The 22,576-nt window shown below is 40.4% G+C and overlaps 1 protein-coding gene across 3 annotated transcripts in view; it reads left to right on the top strand.

Moving 5' to 3' along the window:
- The first annotated feature begins 813 nt into the window (after positions 1 to 813).
- Positions 814 to 22,576, top strand: part of stim1a (stromal interaction molecule 1a) — a 41,756-nt gene continuing 19,993 nt past the window's right edge. For all 3 annotated transcript variants that reach the window (XM_084065112.1, XM_084065111.1, XM_084065110.1), the window contains exons 1-6: positions 814 to 934; positions 3,150 to 3,282; positions 7,771 to 7,901; positions 13,454 to 13,568; positions 15,196 to 15,307; positions 15,887 to 16,002. In XM_084065112.1, the coding sequence (XP_083921238.1) occupies positions 3,162 to 3,282; positions 7,771 to 7,901; positions 13,454 to 13,568; positions 15,196 to 15,307; positions 15,887 to 16,002 (595 nt within the window). In that variant the 5' untranslated portion in view covers positions 814 to 934; positions 3,150 to 3,161. The remainder of the gene's footprint in view (positions 935 to 3,149; positions 3,283 to 7,770; positions 7,902 to 13,453; positions 13,569 to 15,195; positions 15,308 to 15,886; positions 16,003 to 22,576) is intronic.

The following is a 22,576-nucleotide window of genomic DNA, read 5'->3' as shown; positions in this document are numbered from 1 at the left end:
ACTTGCAATATCCTACATCCAGTCAAGGCACGCATATAGGAGGCAGCACGTTTGGCAGTGGCTCTGGTAATACCAAAAGACCCCGAGGCATTTAGTAGAAGAAGACGACACTTCCTGCGCATCAGTCAACGCAACACTGCGGCAAAGACCATTAATTTGAGAAGATAGCCTGTCCCACGCTCCACCACTGGTCTGATGGTGGTGGGCGTTGTGGTGGCCTCTCCCCGCCCTCCACCCCCGTATCTCTCCTAACCTCGCATCACCAGTCTTTCCACCTCGGAGGAAAATATCTCTCCAGTCTCCACTCCTCCTCCCCCACCCTATGCCCCCACCCCATTACATTTTTCAATTCAAAGGAGCTTCATTGGCATGAGAAAACATACGTTTACATTACCAAAGCAAGTGTCAAAATATAATAAAAACAGTTAAACAGAGCTATGTCACATTGTGTCATATTCAAGGTATGAAGCTTTTTTGAAACAAATAGCAGCAATCTTCTGCAGTCACTTTGGGACAATTAGTAGCATTTTTTTCTCAAAACTATTTAAATAGTGTACAAAAAAAGCCTCAGACTTTAAAATGCGTTTAAAGGTAGCAGCTCTGTTTATGTGCAGGAAAGTAGGTCTAGAGAGGTCCTCGTTCACTTCTCCAATCTCCACCTTTTCACGACGTACTTCTGGTCTGCTAAAGGGGTGGTCACCCAGCCTACATCATACAGATACAGGAAGTGTAAAGCGAGACAGAGAGTCTTGTTTTCCATTGTTTGTCTTGGAATGCGGCTGGCTGGCTTGCATCGCAGCAGAACCATCGAACCAGACACAGAGAGAGGGAGATAGAGGTGGAGTCTGTCTGCTGTGCTTCCACTCCGAGGGACCAGCCATCTGCTGCAATGTTCAAACAGAGCTGAAAAAACACGGATCGCTTTATATGACAGGTACATTGTTTACATTATTGTATTTTATAGACATGGATGTGTATAATTGTGTTGTGTTACGTTCCTCCTCCAAGCGTTTACACAACAACCCACGGAAAAAAATGTGTATCTTTGCTACGTTGCCCTAAACTTGCCTTCCTTCCGCGTCTAAAGCTCCATCGTGCGAGGCTGTAGCCTGTCGCAATGCCCCCCGAAAAGAACAGATCTACAAGCAAACAACGCATCGCACCGTGACGCGTTGTTAGCTTGTAAATCTGTTATTTTGGGGCAAGCGACACACCGTCGTACACTCGTACTACGGAGTATATACAAGCTTTGCCTTCTCTCTGGTGGTTATTAGCTGGCACATACATAGACGTTAGTACTACCCCAGTCAGATCTACATTATTACAGTGATATTCCTCGTTATAACAGTAACTTAAATCCCAAAGTAAAGGTGGAGTGGACATCATGTGAGCTTGTAGATCTGTTATCTGAACATCATCCAAATTCACTGCGTTTTTTTTTCATTTTCTTTCATCTCCTAGCTAACACGGTTAGTGGGTCTGAAACATGAACTTCAACCTGGTGTTTGCACTTTATCCATTCACGACCCGTACATGTACATAACTGTTCAGATTTCAAATATAAAGTACTTAGCCCATGGCCACGGATGTTAAAATTCTCTACGTACCCTCAGAAGTACCCTTATCTTCCGTATTGTTCAATAAAAAGCATTTGAATCTGATCGGTGGCCATTTTCTCATAGAGTTATAATGTATCAGAGTGCAATACACCTCCTCAACCGATAGGGTCGCGAATTTGAAACCATATTGCAAAAACACGGAGAATTGGCCAAGGATCGGATTAAATGCGTTTTATTGAACAATACAGAAGATACGGGTACTTCTGAGGGACCGTACGTAATTGTAACATCCGTGGCCATGGGGCAAGCATTTTATATTTGAAATTTGAACGTTTGTGTAAATGTACGGGGCCAAAAAGGGAGAGTGCAAACACCAGGTTGAAGTTCATCCATGACTGTCATGATATGACACTCACAGTCATGTATTAGGGCTAACACGGTTAGCTGCTCAGAGAAACCAGACTGACAGACAGACTGCGGTAGCGGAACTAAATCGCGTCGACGCTTTTCTTTGTAATGTACAGTTTGCAAATACGCCTACGTTATGTATTTAGGGGAGGGGGGGGGTTCGTACGTTCCTTTTGATCTCAGCCCGATTTTTAATTACTGTTACGACGGTGCCGCACCACACTGGAGAAATCAGATCTACAAGCTCACACATGCTTGCAGATCTGCCGAGTTTGGGGATCATCGGCTACTCTTGGCTAAATATGTTTTTACTGCATTTCTTGCACCTACACCTTTTTGGTCGAGATGAAAGACAGACAATCCATATCTGGCTGGCTAGTGTCAAGTGACAGGACAACCGCTGTCACCTGACAGTTGACACTAGTTGAAATGCTTTAGCTAAAACGAGTCAAAACATGCCGTACATTCTTACAGCACCACAGAAAAGTCCAAGTTACATAACATTATTAAAGCTACAACCCAGGACTCATTTCAATGAATAAAACGTTATTTTAACCAATCTGTATGGTAGAGCAGGGGTCCCCATAGAGTCAGACTAGAGTAAGTTATTGGAGGAGGTCTCCATGCTTTTCCATTGAGGAATTTAGACCCTGATGTGGGTAGAACTCCTAACTGATTAACAAATAGTACTGTCTCAAGCTCATAAAGCACAATATCAACTCCCATAGCCAAGCAGGGATTACAGAGTCTTGAATGAGCTGTTGAAATGTGGTCCCTCAAATGGGAGATTGGATCCTGAGTAGGACAAACAAGTTATGGATTGCAGCTCTAACTGGTAGGAGACATTTAGTCTCCTACGGGAGAGTAACATGTCATGAACATCACAATGCCCGCTGCACTTATTATAGTGCATTGTAGCCTTAGGAACAAACGATTCCCTAGCCATGTGGCCCATAGTAAGGAGGATCTCCTGTTTCCTTACAAGTGCACCCCCTGGACATGACGCTAGTATGTCGCAGGGACATGCCCACAATCCAACCCTTAATGTGGAGTGTCAAGCAGAGAGGCATTGGGTACCATTATTTGAACTGGTCGAGTGCATAATGCAGTTTAATTGTGTTTTTTGTTATGCCTCTGTGAACCTCAGAGACATTTCAAGCAAATATACCTCCTATTTTACAGAAAACCTTCGTTATGGAGTTCAGCACATTGGTGACCACATGGATTTTATTTCTGTGTATCGTTGGGGGAAGTCAGGCCGAAAAAACCTGTATGGCCACATTGGACCAACATCATCCTGATCATGGCTTGTCCGGTGAGTTATGAATGACCATCAAATCATTAGTAATTGCATTTGAGAAGTGCCTTTGTACAATTCCTTATAGATAACTGTACAGACTAATAGACTTGCACTGCCAAAATTGCATTCCCTATCTGTGAAATTGTACAGGTTCTAAATGTAGCTGCGCTGAGAATAGTCAGGGTATGTACTCACCATTAAGCCTTGTCCTTTAACTTAGATCATAAAACAAGGAGGACCCGCTAGCTGATCTTGGTAGTCAGGTGAGGTGTAAGACGGGCCCTCATTTGAATTAATGACTTTTTGCATCAAATGGCCACAGTTTGGTTAGAAGACAAATCTTAAGTTGCAACACTAATTTTTAATCACTACACAAGTACACAGCACTTCTTAACTTACTATTATTTGACTCTATAACACCTTGAGCAATATGAAAGGAACCTGACAAACATCTATGCTGAGTTCCTATTCATAGTGGCCACCCCGTTCTTCACAGCATAGCAGATCACACCTGTAAACTGAGCACATAATTATTCCACATGTAATCTCTACAGGCTTCCATTGGAAAGAGGCAGCAAAAACATTAAGAGCCAATCTACCCCATAACATAATGCTAAAGTATTATTGTATTGGTATACAAACAAGTGTACTTTAACATGTTAACAGTGTTGTTTATCCTTGTTTAACTATGTTGTAAGGCCACAAACCTTTTGCAATGAATTCAGTTTTCATCAGAGCAGCTACAGGAAGTGAATGTTTTGCTGTTGTTGAAAAACCAGTTACACTCTGCAATTCGACTTCCCCATAGTAATGTCCACCCAGTAACTATTTGGTTTAGATATGTTTTCTCAGATAATACATTTACAGTGCTTTTGAAAAATGGGGAACGGAACTACTTACCCTGAAAGTCATATTTTGTTGTATGGTCCATGCTCGTGCTAGCATGCTAACAGCAAAACAATGAACACAACAGAGCATACTCTACCCTTTTTTATCTGCCGGGTAGCAGATTGGCAAGAGCCTGCTACCCAACTTGATAATCTATTGTAATTCTACTCCTGAAAAGCACCATGCAGCACCATTAATAACGTGATCAGTAATACTGTGAAAATATTAACGAGCATGGATCCTAAAAGGTTAAATTGTAGCTGAAATATAGTGTGGTAGTTTCTTTCACAATAAGGATTAATTTGGTAAACGGTAGTAACTAGTAAGGAAAGGACGAATCATAACTGTTGTTAGCCTCACTAAACCATTCAGGCTTGGTCTACACAGGTCTGATTCCTGACAGTGGCCTCCGAGTCTTGCCAGACATTTTTCAGTGACTGTGATAATTCTTAGGCTATGAAGTGGAATGGTTCAGAGACAGAGTGTGTTCCCGTCGACATACAAGCTCAAAAATTACTTGCGTAACTGTGCTTAAAAAAGGCAGGCTGGTATGTAAATATCTTATCTTTTGTCTCTGGAAGTTTGCAAACCAAATGAGTACGAGGGACTGAAAGTTTGGTGTGTGAGAGAGCTACAGGTGGTAGGGTCATAGTAATGGTGTCATACTATAGTAATACAAGTCTTAAGCTCCTATAAAGAGTGAGACAGTCATTTTGACTGACACACATTACTCACTTATGCATTTCCCTAGTGTATGTTGTGAGGATAACCAGCACTATGCAATGCAATGTTGTGGCCTGGAAACTCACCTGTGTATTTATTTAAAGCAACGGTTATGTGTTGTCAGCACTTCTTCAAACCCGGGTGGCTGGGCCAGGTGTCCAACAAAAAACCTGCCTATCCTCTAGCCACTAAAATGAAGTTTCAGGATAAGAAAAGCTCCATCCCACTTTAGCTGCACTGCAGAGGCACATTTGTGTCGGCTAAGTCTTTGTATTGGAGAGGGTTAATGATTTTGTAATTCAGATTGTCAAACAAATTAAATCTGTTATAAAAGTTATAATAAGCCATTGAGTGAGTTTACTGTCTTTGTGGCAATTACATCTGCTTGAGAGAAAGGGTTAACTTACTGCTTAATGTCACCTGTTGTGACTGAAACTTTTCACATTCCTTTAACATGTTTATGCTCCCCTTGTATGTAAGTAGCTTCTGGAGATGAGTTTTGCACAATTTCAGAGGTTCTTGTGAATCCATTTTGACCATTTCCTTTACTGAAAAAGTAACTCTTTCACACAACCCTGAGTGTCTGCAGTTAAGGCCAAACTAAATTTCCTTTCAGTGGGAGCGGCAGGCTTATCTGTGATCCGTGGCAGAGTGTTTCTAATCCCTTCGGAGAGAGGAGGAAGATGAGGGCAGACAGGCTCCACTGACAGACTGTTTCATAACCATGACTAGAGCAAACAGACTGCTGCTGGTATATGATAAGTTCACAAGAGGTGTGAGAACAGGCTAGGGTCAACCTCCTTTTTATGGCTAGTTTTTTTATTGTCATTTGTGTGCCTTACTGAAATTGAATGAGCCTTTTGAAAGACGCACCATTCCACTGTCAGAATTAAGTGTAGGGGCGCTAATGGCCGAGTGGTTCAGGCGCGTACCATAGGCTCTGATGCAGACTGACCCGATTCCCCAGCCTGGCGAACCTTTGCTGCACGTCACTCCCTGACTCTTTTCCCTGCTTCCTCTCTATCTCCTCTGTAGTCTGTACTACCAAGATAAAGGCAGAAAATACAAAACAAAAGAAACAAGAAACTCGAATCTGTCGAGTGACTTAATTAAAAACGTATGTTTGAAAGTGTCTGGTTTTTGTTTTTGTTTGAATCCCTCTGTGCACCTACTGTAACACCCACCGTTGTGTGGGTGCCCTTGAGCAAAGCACTGAACGCCCAACTGCAGTGGAGCTGCTAGGGCTGCTCTTACTCCCCAATGTGAATATTTGTAACTGAAAGTGTGTGAAGCAGGGCATGGCTGAAAAAGAGCACCCATAGTCAGTAAACCTACCCAGGATAAATTAAGTTTAAAACATACATACAAAATCACACTGACATTTGAAACATCCACTGCAGAACGTCTTTCACCTGGATACTGAAACTATTGAAAATACTGAAAAATAATTCTCAACTTCAAATTTGTGTGGGTTTTCAGCAGTTGCATAGCAACTGCAAGAGCCATGACTAGGACTTCCCTCAAACATCTGCTAAGCACTGCTAATGCTAGCTGTGGTTACAGGAACACAATGACTTTGTCACTGCTTGCATGCAATATGCAGGTAGTTTTGCACCTCCGCAGGCTGTTTGGGGGCTCTAGAAATGGTGGAGCAAACAGAACAGATATGTCAGATCCCAGCAGAAAAAGCACCACAATAGCACATGTACAAAATCTACACTATTAGTGCTGGATATCTGTATACCTTTCTTGCATTTTTCAATCAACCAATTTGTAAAAATGTACCTGAAATGGACCCTTTCGTGTCTCAGTGCCACACACTTTTACTTTCTGTGTATGAATCAGTTTGTGTTGGACAGAATCATGTCAGTGAGAGCTGTGGCAACTTCATCAAATGTTTTCAGTTCTTTTTTGCTCTTTAGCTTGAAATATTTGATTATTGTTACAAATAGAAGCCTCCTATACACCAATAAGTCCTGTTAAAACTGGTTCATCCAGTTGAACTGTATTTCATTGATCAAAAATCATTTAACTCAATTTTCATAGATAAATCAATGTGGTTGATACTATTACAGTTGCCGTATTGCAGGGGTTTTCAACTGATTGTGAACCAGGGACCACCACCCTGACTAAGAATCAACCTGGGGACCACTGTTGTGTTGGGTGGGGATATGAGCAAAGATTAGTGCTTTGGTAACACTTGCTATGCATGCGTTGTCTATACATACCACTTTTTCTCAACCAATGGTCCACAGACTACTAGTGGTGCAGGGCATAATTAGGCCTGCAGGTTGTCAATGGGAAAATGTTTTAAAATGTAAATACAAAAATAAAATACCGTTGTTAATAGTTTAAATAATATTTCATAACAGCCCAGGCATTATTTAACTGAAATATGTGAGTGGTCCAGAGCTATAAAAAAAAAGATTGAGAACCATGATCTATTCCTATCACAGTTAACCGTATTCCATTGTCTTACTTTATCCAACCTTCCACTCATGTGCTGATTTGTATCTTATGTATGAGTGAGCAGACACATGCAATTACATGGGCACATTTCCTAGTAATGACTTAATCAGGCAATCTGGTACACTTCCCCGTCTTGAGATTGTAACTCCCTATTCTGTTGAATTTCTTGACCTCCGACTTCCCAGTAACTGACAACATTGACATGTCATCAACGTCACCAGGTCATTAATGCACTGTTCCGTGGAACAAGAAAAAAACAAATGTCACTTTCCTACATTACAAAATGCATGGTCAGGGACCACATGCAATACCTTCAGGGACCACAAGTGGTCCCCGGACCACCTGTTGAAAACCCCTGCCATATTGTGTTAAAACCTTTCTCATTGCTCTGACTGACTAGCATGGCTATGTTTTTTCCACTAGAACTCTGTCGCATTGATAAGCTACTATGCTTGGATGAGAATGCTATTCTCAGCTTTGAGGCTATCCGGAATATCCACAAGCAGATGGACGATGATGAAAATGGCAACGTAGATGTGTCGGAGACAGATGGTGTAAGTACCAGCCCAGAATGTCATTTCCTACTGGTGTTTCTGTTCTGTTGGAGGAGAAACATGGCTTTGTTGTACGGGTGGGCGATATGGCAACAATCACAATCTATCTCTTAATCACAATTATTTTTCTTGTAGGGTTTTTAAGACAAATTTTCAAGTCATTGAACAGTACAACCACACTAAATTCCCTATTAGCCCATTAAAACCGGGAAAGCATCTGTGTCATTTTAGATTAGCTATATAAATATATATTTATATAGCATACATGGGCAACTGGCGGCCCAGGGGCCACATGCAGCCCCCACCTTCACTTAATGCAGGTTGATATCGGAATACTGATATATTATTGATTTCAGCTGTTAACAATTCCAAACATGCAAACATGACCCACTTTAATTACTTCAGTCTATATTAGTAACATAATGACTAGTATTAAAATTCTATTGTCTTTTTTAAGTCCAATGTATTTGTATTTAAGTATAACATAAGTATAACTGAATGCATTTAAAATAAAATGCAAATGTTACTTTTGAAATTGCAAAAACGAATACATGATTCCAATTCAAAAATAGCAAAAACTAGCAAGCTCAAAACACGTCACAGTGCGACGTGTTTTGAGCTTGTAGATTTGCTATTTTTGCCACTTTTGAATTAATTGTAATTAATTACATTAAATTAATTAATTAATTTACGAAAATAGTTAAAAATACAGAGCCCTCTGGAGTGAGTGTTTTTTGAGAACAGTGGTTCTCAAAAAAAGTTTTGAGAGCCACTGATATTATAGCAACAACAAGATCGGAGTTAAATATTTTTCACAAACTTTCACAATAAAAAGAAAAGCAGATCTACAAGCTCGTAGCGCGGCACCGTATATCTGCTATTTTTGAAGTATAAAATAATGGTACAGTATGCGTTCCCAGATTGAATGGGTTAATGGGTTAAAACACCATTGACCTACAAGTTAACCTACGGTGGAATTCGTTTTACGGACCAACTCGTCTGTGTTGTCATCCATTCTGCTATGCTCAGTATGCTGCCAAATAAACTTGAGTCCTGCAAAGACATCCTGTAAAAAAAAAAAGGGATGCATGTGTGAAAATAACAGTTCTATAAGCTAACTGCATGTAGCATCACAACGCATGGTAGGCTTGTAGATTTATGTTCTATTTTGCGAGTGACTGTTTTACTACAGAGTATAAAATAAGGTATACTGCAACTGATAGAATTAACACTCACGATAGAACGATCTCTCTGTAAAGGCAGATCGTGGAGACATTTGAATCGTTCATGATTTAATATCGTCATATCGCGACGCACACCCCTACTTTTTTGTGTATGGTTACACTATCAGGCTTTTCGTTATGAATCTGAAGAGGCTTACAGAGGTGTCATTACAGTAATCCTTGGTCATCGGTGAGGATTCCTTTCTAAGAAGACCATAGTAAATGGGATTAGTTAATAATGGCCCTATAATGCCATTAACATGCTCTCAATGTAAGTGGAGAATTGTCCCCCAATTAATACCATCACTTTCAGGGCTCTGCTTGACATTTAAAAGGGAATGTTGGTCAAATTTGTTGTATATTTTCTAGGGCTGGGACTCGATTAAAAAAAATAATCTAATTAATTAGAGGCTTTGTAATTAATTGTAATCGCTTTTAATCGCATATCAATATTTGACCTGAGAACAGTGAAAAGCATTTTTTTCAAATGGATTTTGGCAGTACATGTACTCACAATTTTGAGGTATTTGCACTTGACTCTCGAGTATTTCCAATTTCTAATACTTTACTTCTACTCCAGTAACTCTACTATATCTCAGAGGCAAATATTTTACTTTTACTCTACAATTATTTGAAAACTTTAGTTACAAGTTACTGTGTAGATTTCGATTATTATTATAAAACATACAGTAACCATGTGAAAATAGCAGATCTACAAGCGCAAGGCATTGTGAGCTTGTAGATCTGCTATTTTCCACCACTGGAGGCTGGTAGAGTGTGTTGTTACTGTTGTTTTATAGTCGTTTAATGAATTATTAATAAAAATCGCGTGCATGTGACCTGCACCGCATCGTGCACCCCCCCTCCCCCCAGCGCACCGCCACCCCCCCCTAAACGGGACAAACGCGCGCGTGGGAAGGGGGCATCATTACAGCTTCTGATTTGCCACGTCTTCATTCAGTGGCTGCAGCTAACTTTGTTGTTGTCTGAGAAGTGCTTCTCAGGCAGCTTCTCAGACGGACCGATAATACCAGGGCACCGGTGCGCTGCTATGATCGGTCCGTTTGAAACTCGTCCAGTGAGAAACGTTCCGCGGTGCAAAAATAGGTGCACAAAATGCGTTTTTAACGCAATATTTTTTCTGTAATTAATTGATTGAAATTAAAACGATAAAGTCCCGGCCCTAATATTTTCCTGTACAAGGTAATAAACTGCAGAAAGTTAAAAACATGGCAGGTGCTGACCTTAGTACACACAGAAATGATTGTACTTGTATATGATAGTAGTGTGACACATAATACAAATAATAATGGGGGTGTAAGATTTAGGTGTGCCCAGAGTGCTGTAAAGACAGTGACGAAAATGGAAGTCCAAAATACTAAGTCATGTCACTCATGAATCAGTTCCCAGACAGAGAAGAGAGACAGTAGAGAGACAGACTATGTAGTATCTAGTTACATGAATACTGTAGATCTTCTTTAAAAGAAATGTAGAATTTGCTCATATTTGAGTGTGAACAGCTACAGTAATGGTACCTGCCTTGGTGACATATTTTAAGCCAATGTTGCCCTGTTATCTTGGTTAATATACCATATCTGATTATGATTATTTAAACATATTACCTTTTAAAAGTGGTCTCAAACAAATGGTCTGTTCTGCTTCTTCTCTACTGTGGTGCTAGTGTTGTTTTCTGCTAACTTCTGGGAACTAAAAAGAAGCACCATTATCCGGAAATTGTTGTGAAAAAACTCCTGAACAGAGTTGTCACCATTCTCTTTACACCACTCTAGGTGTGTACATATTCACAGTAGTCAACAGTATGTTGACAAACGTACACATTGACACACCTAAATATAACACAACCATTATTCATTTATTATCTGCAGCTGTGTTGCTTACATCACTTTGTACTGAGGTCAGCACCTGTCATTTTTTTGCCCTTGTGTAGTTTTTAACTTAAATACCCCCCAAAAAATCAGCATTTAACATTAAGACAATACACAATATGATGGAATAAAGTAGGCTATAGCTTATTTATGTCAGTAGTAGCCCTCATGGCGCTATTATCCTAAAAATACAATTAAAGCTCATTAAACGAATACCATAGCTTATGTGTAAACAATAGTGAAGTATTCTAGTGTTTGGGGGACCTCAGCCTGCAGCCCCCTTTTTAAGCATTGTTTAGTCTTGCTTTAAGTTGCTTACATCATGGGGCCGTGAAGAGGTGACTGCCGAGTACCATGCCCATTTGGTTAATATTTTGTATTTTAAAAGCTGGACCAGATTAGCTGCTTTTCTGCTGCATGCTATACAATTTTGGAGGAGACACACTTGCATTATAAAGCCTGCTCAGGTTTAGGAATCAAGTACAGTGCAGTAGGCACTCATCTGCAGTGGCCTTGAGCCAAGACACAATTTAGACCGCTCAAAGGGTTATAGAGCACTTCAAGACAATGGGCCTGGTTCCTGTTGTGTTTCAAAGACTGAATAATGAGGACAGATGATTGCTATATGACTGAGGGTAGAATCCACACCTGCCAGTTATATTCTCTCTTGATATGAGCCAGGGCTGTGTTTCTTTTTATTTTATTTAGATTAATCATGGGTTTTAGATTGCATAAACCCATTAATGAATTAAACACGTTTGTTAGAAACAGTCGAGAATGAAAGACAATGCTCCTAATAGTTAGGATAAGTTAAATGTAGAGGGCACGTTCCAAGTATGTGTAAATGTGTATTTGGCCAATACTCTCCAACTACAACATAAAGTGCAGGACTTACTTCCACTGTGGCCACTGTGGCCCTAAAACTTTGTATGTGCACTCCCTAGATGCCAAGGAAAAACCTTTGCCCTGCATTTTTCACATCTGCCTTTTATAGCGCCACCAGGAGGCCCACTTATGTAAAACACATTTTTGGATATTACCCCTTCAGATTGTATCCAAATTTCATTTCATGCAAATCGGTACACAGAATGTCTATAGTCATGTGATCAAGACGGATCTGTTTGATTTTTCATATTCCATCCTGATTGGCTAAGATTGACATCTAAAGTTTACAGGAGCGGGCAATTTTGAACAAAATGCTCTAATCATGAACGCAGCATCCGATTGCGGTGAACATTTGCACGCACATTCGCACTACGTTTAGGAACAAATGCCACCCTTTTAACTCAAAAGAAAACCACCTAAGTGGAAAAAAGCGGCACACCAAAATAAAAATTGCAAGACAGTGGCTCAGATGTGGTTTCTCATTTTATTGAGATGTGAACGCTAACGCGTTTCGGCCGTAGCCTTCCTCAGAGCAGATTAAAAGGCGACCCTTTTAACATTGCCCTATTGTAGCACCACCAGGAGGACGAGTTTTGCAAAACATCTTTTTTATATTACTCCTACAAATGTTGTCAAAACATCGCGCAAATTGGTACATATTATCTCTTTAGTCAAGTGATCAAGACGGATCCGTCCGATTTTTCACATTCCAGCCTGATTGGCGAATTCCGATCATTGCTGGCCCACACTAACCTGTGACTATTTTGTTAAATAGAGGTGGTTAGCCAGTCACATATCATGTTATTGTGCATACAACATGCCTCTTCCTCTAATTATTTGGAGTCCTCATAACAGACATCATTGACCAATATTTGATTTGGCCTCACCAAATAATTTAGGAGATGGCTACAGTAGATAATTGGCATATATTGCCTGTTATCGTGTATCACACCTTATGTTGTGACAATAAATAATTTGGTAATATTTGAAAGTTTAATTTTATATAGAACCACCTGGATGGAGCACACTCTGGGTGTTCAGATTCTGCTTCGAGGCCAATTACAGCAATTATGCTTCTGCTATTTAACAGCATTGTGAAAAAAGGTGCATGGAGCAGACTGATTTAAATAGTTGAATAGAAGTCCAAAGAAGTGAATGGAATTATGTGTCTAATAATTGAGACTAATCATTTCAACCAAAACCATGTAGCACTAATTTTTCCACCCACCTTCCCATATTTGGCAAAAAGTGCTAAAAAAAGATTGTGTTTAAAAGGCATGCGTGCAAATGAGGTAAAAATAAAACATTCCACAGAGTAGAGCAAATGCATAACACACTCACAGTTTAAATATGAAGCAACATGTTGTGCAGGAGAATCTTGGGGTCTGTCGATATGGGTAGCTGAGAAGTTACAACTTTCTATTGTTAACCACTTGAGCCTATTTTATACTTTGACGTATGATGGTGTCGCGTGGCAAAAATAGCTAATCTACAAGATTATGTCTATCTAAATATGATCTTTCTAACACCACTATGAAACATCCCTGTCCTCCCACAGTTCCTTAGGGAGGATCTGAACTACCATGATCCCAAGGCCAAACACAACACCTTCCATGGGGATGATCAATTCATCAGTGTGGAGGACTTGTGGAGGGCTTGGAAGGGCTCTGAAGGTACGGCGTTGTGTTGTAGTGTGCTTTCTAGCTGAACAAAAACCTGTCCCTGGGCAGATTTTGCACGTTTGCATTTCTTTTCATAAATGACTTCAGTTATATGTAATCTCACGCTGTACTCAGTATTCCTCTTTGATATGCTCTGCCCAGTTTGTTTGATGGCTAATCATTCATTGTTAGTGTTGTTAGTGTATGCTGACTGTCCTTTGAATTTGTTTTTAGTAATTAATTCTAGTCTTGAGTGCTTGTGATCTTTTTTACATATGATGTTCAATGAACACACACACACACACACACACACACACACACACACACACACACACACACACACACACACACACACACACACACACACACACACACACACACACACTCACTACACAGAACATAGAATACACCCTGTACAGTACATATAGTATACGTCTTTAGTACAGTACCATGAATGGATCATGAATTCCAATAAGGCTGCAACAGTTAATTGGACCAATAAATGTAGATTATAAACAATAATCAATTAGAATATTTTCACATTGATTTTATATAAAATTGTCTGTCTCCGTCCGTCTATCTATCTATCTTATCTATTTTCTTTTATTCTATTAGAAGATAGGAAAAAAAATCATTTTGGGGGTGAACTATCCCTTTAAGATGCATCATCTTGTTTTCAAGGGGGCCTTCGAGCACAACATGTAAAGCAGTCCAATAACACAGAACAATCAACCAACAAGGACATAAGGGCTCTCCCACCATCCCAGATCACACTACACCAGTTACCAGTGTCATCTAAAACAAATTAAATATAATGTGCTTTATTTGATTAACCAAAAAGGGATGAATAGAATAATCGATAGTCGCAGCCCTACTTCTATTTGTCATCTGTTAAATTTCAGATTTTTTTCCCCATGACTGAAAAAACAAGGGTGGCACACAGGTCCTTCTCACCCAATTTACAGTGAAGCGGGGCACTTCCATCAGAGGCATCTAATATCATGATTGTCATGCAAAGTGCAGAACACTTACCCACTCAAGGGGGCATTATTGAATCTGTCAACACAACACGCTGTCTCTCATAACACACTTTATCTCACCTCCTTCTAGTTATCTTTGTTCAGCTAGCCTTTTACTGCAGATATCATGTCTGCACTGTATACTTGCACTCATGACATTTCACACCCTTTCCTCTAGCCTCCCCCCACCCTTTTTTGTGCTTGTGGTTCTGTTTGAATAACCCTGCATTGCAGCTTCTTGTCAGGGCTCAGAGGAGGTTCTGAGCCAGGAAACTGGGTCTTTGTTCAGTCCAGCAACATGCAGCACATTAACACTTGCAACCCACAATATTGACTTTTTCCCAGGGCTAACTGAAGCAGACATCTCTTTACCCTGTTTGTATTGAAAGTTGGCCAATGCATGCATGTTATGACAGGGAATTTGTCTTGGCTCATTTTACGAATTACAGTAGGTGCACACTGTTATGAAGTATTGAGTAGAATCACAGATGTCTACACTAGTCTCAAGTTGCATACGCTGCGATGGAGAAGATGTTGCCTGAATCTGAATATTCAATGTTTTGGAGGAGTGAGAATAATTGAATATTTTTCAGCAGATATATCTTCTTTCTTTCCCTCAGTGTACAACTGGACAGTGGATGAGGTTGTGGAATGGCTCATTACCTATGTGGAACTGCCACAGTACGTGGAAGGCTTTCGCAAGATGCATTTTAATGGCACTACCATGCCGAGGTAGGTGACAGTTTATCTTCAGTAGAATATGTGATTAATTAAACTGCTTTTATCGGACATCACGTCACTACGGGATGGGGGGGGGGGGGGGTTACATATAGTATGTTCTCTGACCGATTTACATTACAATAGCAAATAAAAGGCCATGGGGGCAACAAAATCACTAGGGTTAATACTTCAATCTTCCTGTTAAATTATGAGATATTTGTGTAATTTTGATCTGAGGATAGCACTAAAGGAAAGGCTATGGGGTCACTCAAATATTCACAGTTCATTTTCCGGGGAGCATGATGACCTCAGCAAGTTTCATGGCAATCTGCCTGGGAGAAGTGCCTTTGATGGATTAAGATGCATGTATTGAGGTTAGGCAATGTTTGTAAGTTAAGGCATGGGTTTGGTCATGGTTAGGGTAACGTTATGGGGTTACCTTCATGTAAGCCCTTATGTCAGGTGCTGTGGGTTCCTGGTGTCCAAATTTGGGTATGCCCTCCTAAAGTTTAGCTTGTGCTAGGTTTTGCGGCTGGAAGCACCAGTACTCTCACATGAAAAAAAAAACATTCACTGTCTGTTCTTTTTCAGGCTAGCTGTGAAGAATGGCACATTGACTATATCTATTCTCAAGATGCTGGATCGCACCCATGTCCAGAAGTTGCAACTCAAAGCCTTGGATACTGTACTTTTTGGAGCCCCACTGAGTAAGTGATGGAAAAAATAACTACCTAATAGCTTAGCGAATATTATTTATATATAAAAGTTTGTCATTAGGACATTTGCCTTTATATGTAAAAATGTGTATGTCAAACCAGGGGAAATGGCTAAGTCAATCCAGCACAGGGTTTGGGTTCCCAAGCTCAGGCTGTGGGAGGTGATAGGTGGTATTTTATTGGGTCCCGATTTTGCAGTCACTGGGTGCATGGCACTGGTCACACATGCAGCCCACATGCAGCCCGTCAGGCAATAAGGGAAGCCCTTAAAGGGGTATTTAAAGGGGTATTTCACTTTAAAACATTTCTGGGGACATTTTAACACCTACTCAGGCTTTTGAGACAGTTTTTAACTCATTCACTGCCTGAATTATTTCTGGCCGCGTTTGCCCACTGCCAAGATTTTTCATTGAAAAACAAGAAAGAAATGACTTGAAGTCATATTCTCCCAGGTGCTCTGTGTGTGTGTGTGTGTGTGTGTGTGTGTGTGTGTGTGTGTGTGTGTGTGTGTGTGTGTGTGTGTGTGTGTGTGTGTGTGTGTGTGTGTTTGTTTTCATAGACCTGATTACTTGTTTTTCGGATTTTTCGGCTTGTTTCTCTCGCCAAACCTGGCAACAGAATCTGCGACGCTAAACGCTAATAATGTTTTTTATATAAGTGGTGGTAACATTTTTAGACACCACACAGGTCTTCCCAACAATAGCGAAGATTGAAGTCAGTGTGAACATGCCCAAATAATAACTTAATAGCCAAACTAGGTCTAATGAAGCACGCTAGAATTTAGGCTAACCCTCCTGCCTGAGGCGGGTGCATTTCACCTTTCCGAAATGTCGTCTTTCCGACGAACCCTATACCTAACCCTAACCCTAACCGCACACGGAAGCCACTAGTCGGAGTGGCGAGATGTCGGAATGGAAGGAGCACCCCGTCTGAGGCTGCAATACAACTTGCACTGTCTGCTCTGCATGCAACTGTTGCAGTGTGAATGAGCAGAGCGGACAGCAGAGCGCTGTTACTGCGGGGGGCGGACCGTCTTCCCATTCGTGTCGCCATTGGCTTAAAGGAGTGAAGGACAGCCAGGACAGCCAATGACATATAGGTGTCGCTTACCCATAGCTTGGGAGGACGAGGCCGCCTGTGCAGAGTATGGGAAAATATCCCCATTGGCTTAAAGGACAGCCAATGACGCAAATGTGTCACAAATGTGTCGAATGCAAATCTGTAATATGTCGAAACGATGACTAGTAGGTCTGCCTCTTCATAGACTCAGGCGCTCTTCGAGCACCTGGTAAAAAAAGTACTCAAGAACCGAGATACAGCATTTTTAAGTTTAACAAGGAAGTGGATGGGAGTCTAGATCTTCGAAAAATCATATCTCCTTGGTCTTTTTTTTTTTTTTTTTTTTAAGTCGTTTTAGTCGTTCTAGGCAGGCATGGCTTATGGGGACAAAAGTCGTTTTAGTCGTTCTAGGCAGTGAATGAGTTAAGTTGCTTGATTCAATAGATATTTGATATTCATTTTATTAGACACGCCCCATCCTATATTCATTTATTAGACACGCCCCATCCTATATAAGCCCATTGTAACTTCAAACTCCATCTTACCATGTTAGACACAGTGAAAACACGCATCCTTTGTTCTGGTGACTGATATTGTCCTTGTGAGGGGTTGTGTTTTTTTCAATTACTTCTTTCATTTATTCTTTTTTTAGTAAATGTTTTTCATTAAAAAACACAAACAAAAAGGTCACCAGCTTCCAAGCAGGATGTTGAGTCAGTTTGAAATGAACAAGGGAAGGGAGACAATAAGCTGGTAAGAAGAAGGAGGTCATTGAAAGTGAGTTCACATGATTATATCAGGGAGAGGGAGGGGTATGGACAGTTTTAATATACATTTTAAAGATTTGTGCCCACAGTATATGTCTCCTTGGAAAGGAGTACAGAATGTGGAAGGGGGAAGATAAATAGAGATTTGCAGAAGAAGAAAGACAAGTACAGACATTAAGTACTGCGCCAGTACTCTTTGTTCTAGTGTTTCTTTTTTACTGAGTGGGATTCCCTTCAGATGATTCATGTTTTTAGCCTGATTTATTCTTTATTGTATAATGGTGTCGTGCACCGAAAATAGCTGCTCTGCAACCTCAAAACGCAGCGCAAGGTCACAACGGGCTGTGAGCTTGTAGATCGGCTATTTTTGGTGTATGACACTGTCGTACGACGGAGTATAAATAAACCTAGCCTGGGGAGGTCCAGGGGGGCTTGTGCCTTGCAGAAAGAGGCAGATGCTCTCAGATAGAGAGGGAGAGAGACAGAGACTGAATGGTAGACCGATGATCTGTCTATACAGCTCCAGCCAGTCCTCCCGCACCTGCGATTCCGCGTTGGCTGATTATATGAACATTGTTGTAAATGTGTGCGGGAATCTCCCGTATTATAAGTGCTACATTTGCGGGAATCAATTAAATTACACGCAATTCCTGCAATCCCGTGCCGAAATTCAGGCCCTGTGTGTTAACATACAGTACATGGGCTGCAACTATTGATTATTCTCTATCGATTTTGTTAGCGATTATTCTATCATTTACTTTTTTGATAAATCAAATAATGTAATTAAAATAAATTATTTATATTAACGCATCTATGTTCACTGTGTTGAACTTGCAAAAATTCTTTATTATAATAATCAACATTTAGGTCCTCAGACCTTCATCAGGATTAAAATGATCTCTTATTAACCTTACTACAAAAAGGGGTTTGAAAAGATTGTAATAAGTTCCAGAAGATTGTGTAGAAGTAAAACAAAAAAAATCTAAATATGTAAATATCCCCAGTGCAAAGAAGCTCATTGCCCCATCCAAAAGGCCAGCTCTATCAATCTGAGGGAGGAAGTTGGTGAGTCTATTATTCTTTACCTAGGATGATCAGGGTAAGGGAGCGCTTGTTCTTGGACAAGCCCCGCCCTGTCCCCTGGGTTCTGGGTTAAAGCATCGCCTGCGCGGGGGTGTGGTCCCTGGTTACACCTTCATATCCGAATAGAGTATCATTCAAAACAATGATGGAGCAGTGACCTCTGTGGTTTAATGAATAGCCACACTTGGCTACGAATCCAATGTCTCAGCATCTAATCACATGGTGGACAAAAGCATATTTATCAGGTTAGGTTCAGGCATAGTTTTACTGAGGTTATGTTTAGGTATAGTTTTACTGAGGATTTAGGTTAGGTTTAGGCATAGTAAAAACGTGCAGTCCAAGCTGACACAGCCGAGTGCTCCCTACCCCCGTTTCAGCCAATCAGAAGCTGTGTCATACCCCGATCATCCTAGGAACATAATTATTGCGGAGGGGTAACCTGGCTGCTCTGTATTCTAGACACACTGCTCTGCGCATGCAGATGAATAAATACTTTCTTCATCCTCTCCTGCTACTTATCCACCATCACTGCTCCAGTCTGCAACTGTAGAATGTGAGCTTTCTGGTTCTACTCTTTCACAACACAGACTTGCTGCTGCATCTCTTCCTGGGAACAGAATCTTGATGTTGTAACGTCAACAGTTTTGTTCTCCCCCTAAGGATTTTAGCGGGTGTGTCTCAACAGACATAGTTTGACTCAGCCCGAATACAATAGAGAAGCTGCAGTGGAGCTGTTGTCCTGTTGTCTGTTCATGCTGCTACAACAATATCATAGCCCCTTGCTATGAAGTTATACACGTACAAGTGTTGTGTGAAAAGGTCTGAAAACATGTCAGATTTGGCAATAAGAAGTTCCTTTTTCATATAAAACATTGCTTTTCTTATTGTGGTCTTTTATGAATGATATGCTATGTTTTACTCTATCCCATACCAAGTTTCAGACCAGTGAACATAGATAAAAGGGCGAAAACCATATTTGGAGATTATGTAATTGTACAAAATATGATGTTGCTCAAGGCCCCAAGGCTTTCTCTGGCCCTTGAAGTTCTGTGTGCTGTCCTTCCTGGAGCAGGAATAGGATAGGCTTTGCAGATGGGAAGAATGGTATGGGTGCGTATTTCGAGGGTGGGGGGAGGTTTAATGAAAGCAAAGACATGTAAACAATTCTGTGGTACTAAGAAGAGGCAACATGACTCTCAAAAGAGAGACAATTTCAAAGGATGGTTTCGTTTGGAGTGAAAGTGCATAGTCGGCTGCGTCTGGCATGTGTCATTGTGCATGTGTTTGTAAGCGAGTCCCAGCTGGAGGAAGACATTAGAGGGCTGTGTGGAATTGACAGGCCCTCAAAGCCAGGGAGGTCCCCCTAATGGTCACATAGGCTGACCGGATTTAACAGCATCATTTTAAGACACCTCTTACAATGGATTGATGCTAAATGTGGCATAGAAGTGGACACTTGTGTAATGGTTAACGTGGTTTAACCAAAGTGGACCCATTCATACCTTTTGTGTGCCTCATTTTACATGAAAATGGACTGTCTGCCTAAGGCATAATAGGGCAGACATGTTTAAAGCTTGTCTTTCCCCATGTAATGGATGATTAACTGTCACTTTGGACTGTTGGTAGCATTCCTTAAGGGCAGTGAAGCAGTATGTTGGGAAGTAGCAAATTACACAGATTAGAAATGGACTAGAAAAGATCATGTTGTAACCACAGTAATTAGGCAAGATTTTTTAAACTTGAAAAAATGTTTAGGAATGACCAATATTTTGATGTGAGTTTTCGGGATTAATGTCATGACAATATAGCCTAATATTTGGTAACTTTTCTCTTTTAATTAAGAATGTATAATTTGCTTGTGATGGCCATAGTAAATGTAAAATAAAGCTATAAGGTTATCTCTCCACTTTGTGGTCTGCATGTTCTGTAGGATTGAAAAAGCGACTGGGCCATTTAGTCCCAGTTGTAGTCCCTCAAGCTCTTGAGTTTTGCAGCAAAGTTTCTTTGCCTGTCTCCAGTGACTTTACTGTGCTGCTCTAAATCTGTAAGAGTCACTGTTGAAGTTCTGTTGGCTCCTACTTACCTGTGTTTGCTCTGGATTGTGTAGACATGGCTACAGGAATATACACGCTCCTCTTGGCAGGTCTTTGCAGGCAAGCCTTAGAGGCCTAATGATGTTCACATTACCTTACAGTGGAGACATGAAAATGGAGCTGTATTTCATGGAAAGAGATGTTGGTTTATGTGGTGAAAGTAGCCAAGGGAGGACTTTGTTCATTATAAATAATGGTCAGTATGGAACACGGTCGGTTAGGTTCATTTGTTATAGTGCATGTCTTCTTTGATCTTATCCAGACAGGCAAGTCTTCCTTTTCGTCCCACTCCAGCAAATGAAAAGTGCTTGTTTAAGATGTATTCCCTCCCAAAAATAAAGCCAAATAGGGTTTATTCATTGGTGAATCTGTAAAAAACACATCTAGTAAAGATGACAAATGTAATTAATACATTTATTTGTTGTATTGTCTTCAGTTCTGAAGGCTAAACTAAACTTTGGAGAAGTTTCAGTTGGTGACACAAGCAGCAAGCAAAAGGTAGCCTACTTAGTTGTGTGTGGGTGTTGCACACCGGAAATAACAATATATTGCCCAAGCTTGTAGATGCTGCTATTTTCAGTGCGCGACACCAACATGCAATGAAGTATAAAGCTGTGTGTCCTAAAACTGATGATCTTCTAAAACACTCCAAATGCCCAAAAGTAAAAATATTCCAACTCCAAGACCAGATAAAAATGCCAGACGTGAACCCACAACACAGAATAGAAGTTCAGCGCCTCGTCATGCTACTGGTGTTTCCCAGCATAGAATATGCGGCACTCCCATTGAAAACAATTCAAAACATACCCTGTGCTCAGGAAAGAAATATGTGTTGGTGGACACAGGCCTTACTCAGGGTTTACTGCACTCACTCAGCATAAGTATAAACCACAATGGCAGTTGTGGAGCACAACAATGTTAGTTAACCAGCGTGACATCTAATAACAAAAATAATATAATAGAGAAGACCGTGAAGTTACTGCTGTTTCTTAATTAATACACAGGTTCTCCCAAAACAGGCTGTCAAAAAATGTTAGATCTATACAAGCTGGCCATTGCACGTTAATTAGTTCAGCATGTTGCCAACATTAAAGGTAGGGTAAGTGATATGTTTTGGTATTTCTTTTGTTTTTGTTAAAAAGGTTAAAGTACTATATTTTGATAGTAATCATTGCTACAGAGCGTTTGTTCGGTCACGGGGTCTCCCCAGCTCTTTAGTAAACAGAATATAAATACATTTTAAGGTAGGTGACAACATTTAAGCCAATCAGGAGAGAGCACTGAAAATGCATTTTCTGTTTAATAAAGAGCTGGAGAGACATGGGAGACTCCTTATATGGACAGGACACTCTATAGTAACTAGTACTATCAGAACATAGGCCCATTTTGCAATTATTGGAATAATTGCAAATCACTTACCCTACCTTTTTAAATTTTTACGTTTTTATTGTAATTTATTTTTTAATGTTGTGGTTATTTATTGTATCAAGCAAACATGTATCAATGAATCTGATACTTTTACATAACACAAGTTACAGTAGTAATGTGCCTCATTGGAGGTGA

This window comes from Gymnoscopelus microlampas (genome assembly GCF_963454915.1).
Source record: "Gymnoscopelus microlampas genome assembly, chromosome: 8".
Lineage (NCBI taxonomy): Eukaryota > Metazoa > Chordata > Actinopteri > Myctophiformes > Myctophidae > Gymnoscopelus > Gymnoscopelus microlampas.
Note: the sequence above shows the minus strand (reverse complement) of the source record. Positions and strands in the feature narration are given on the sequence as shown.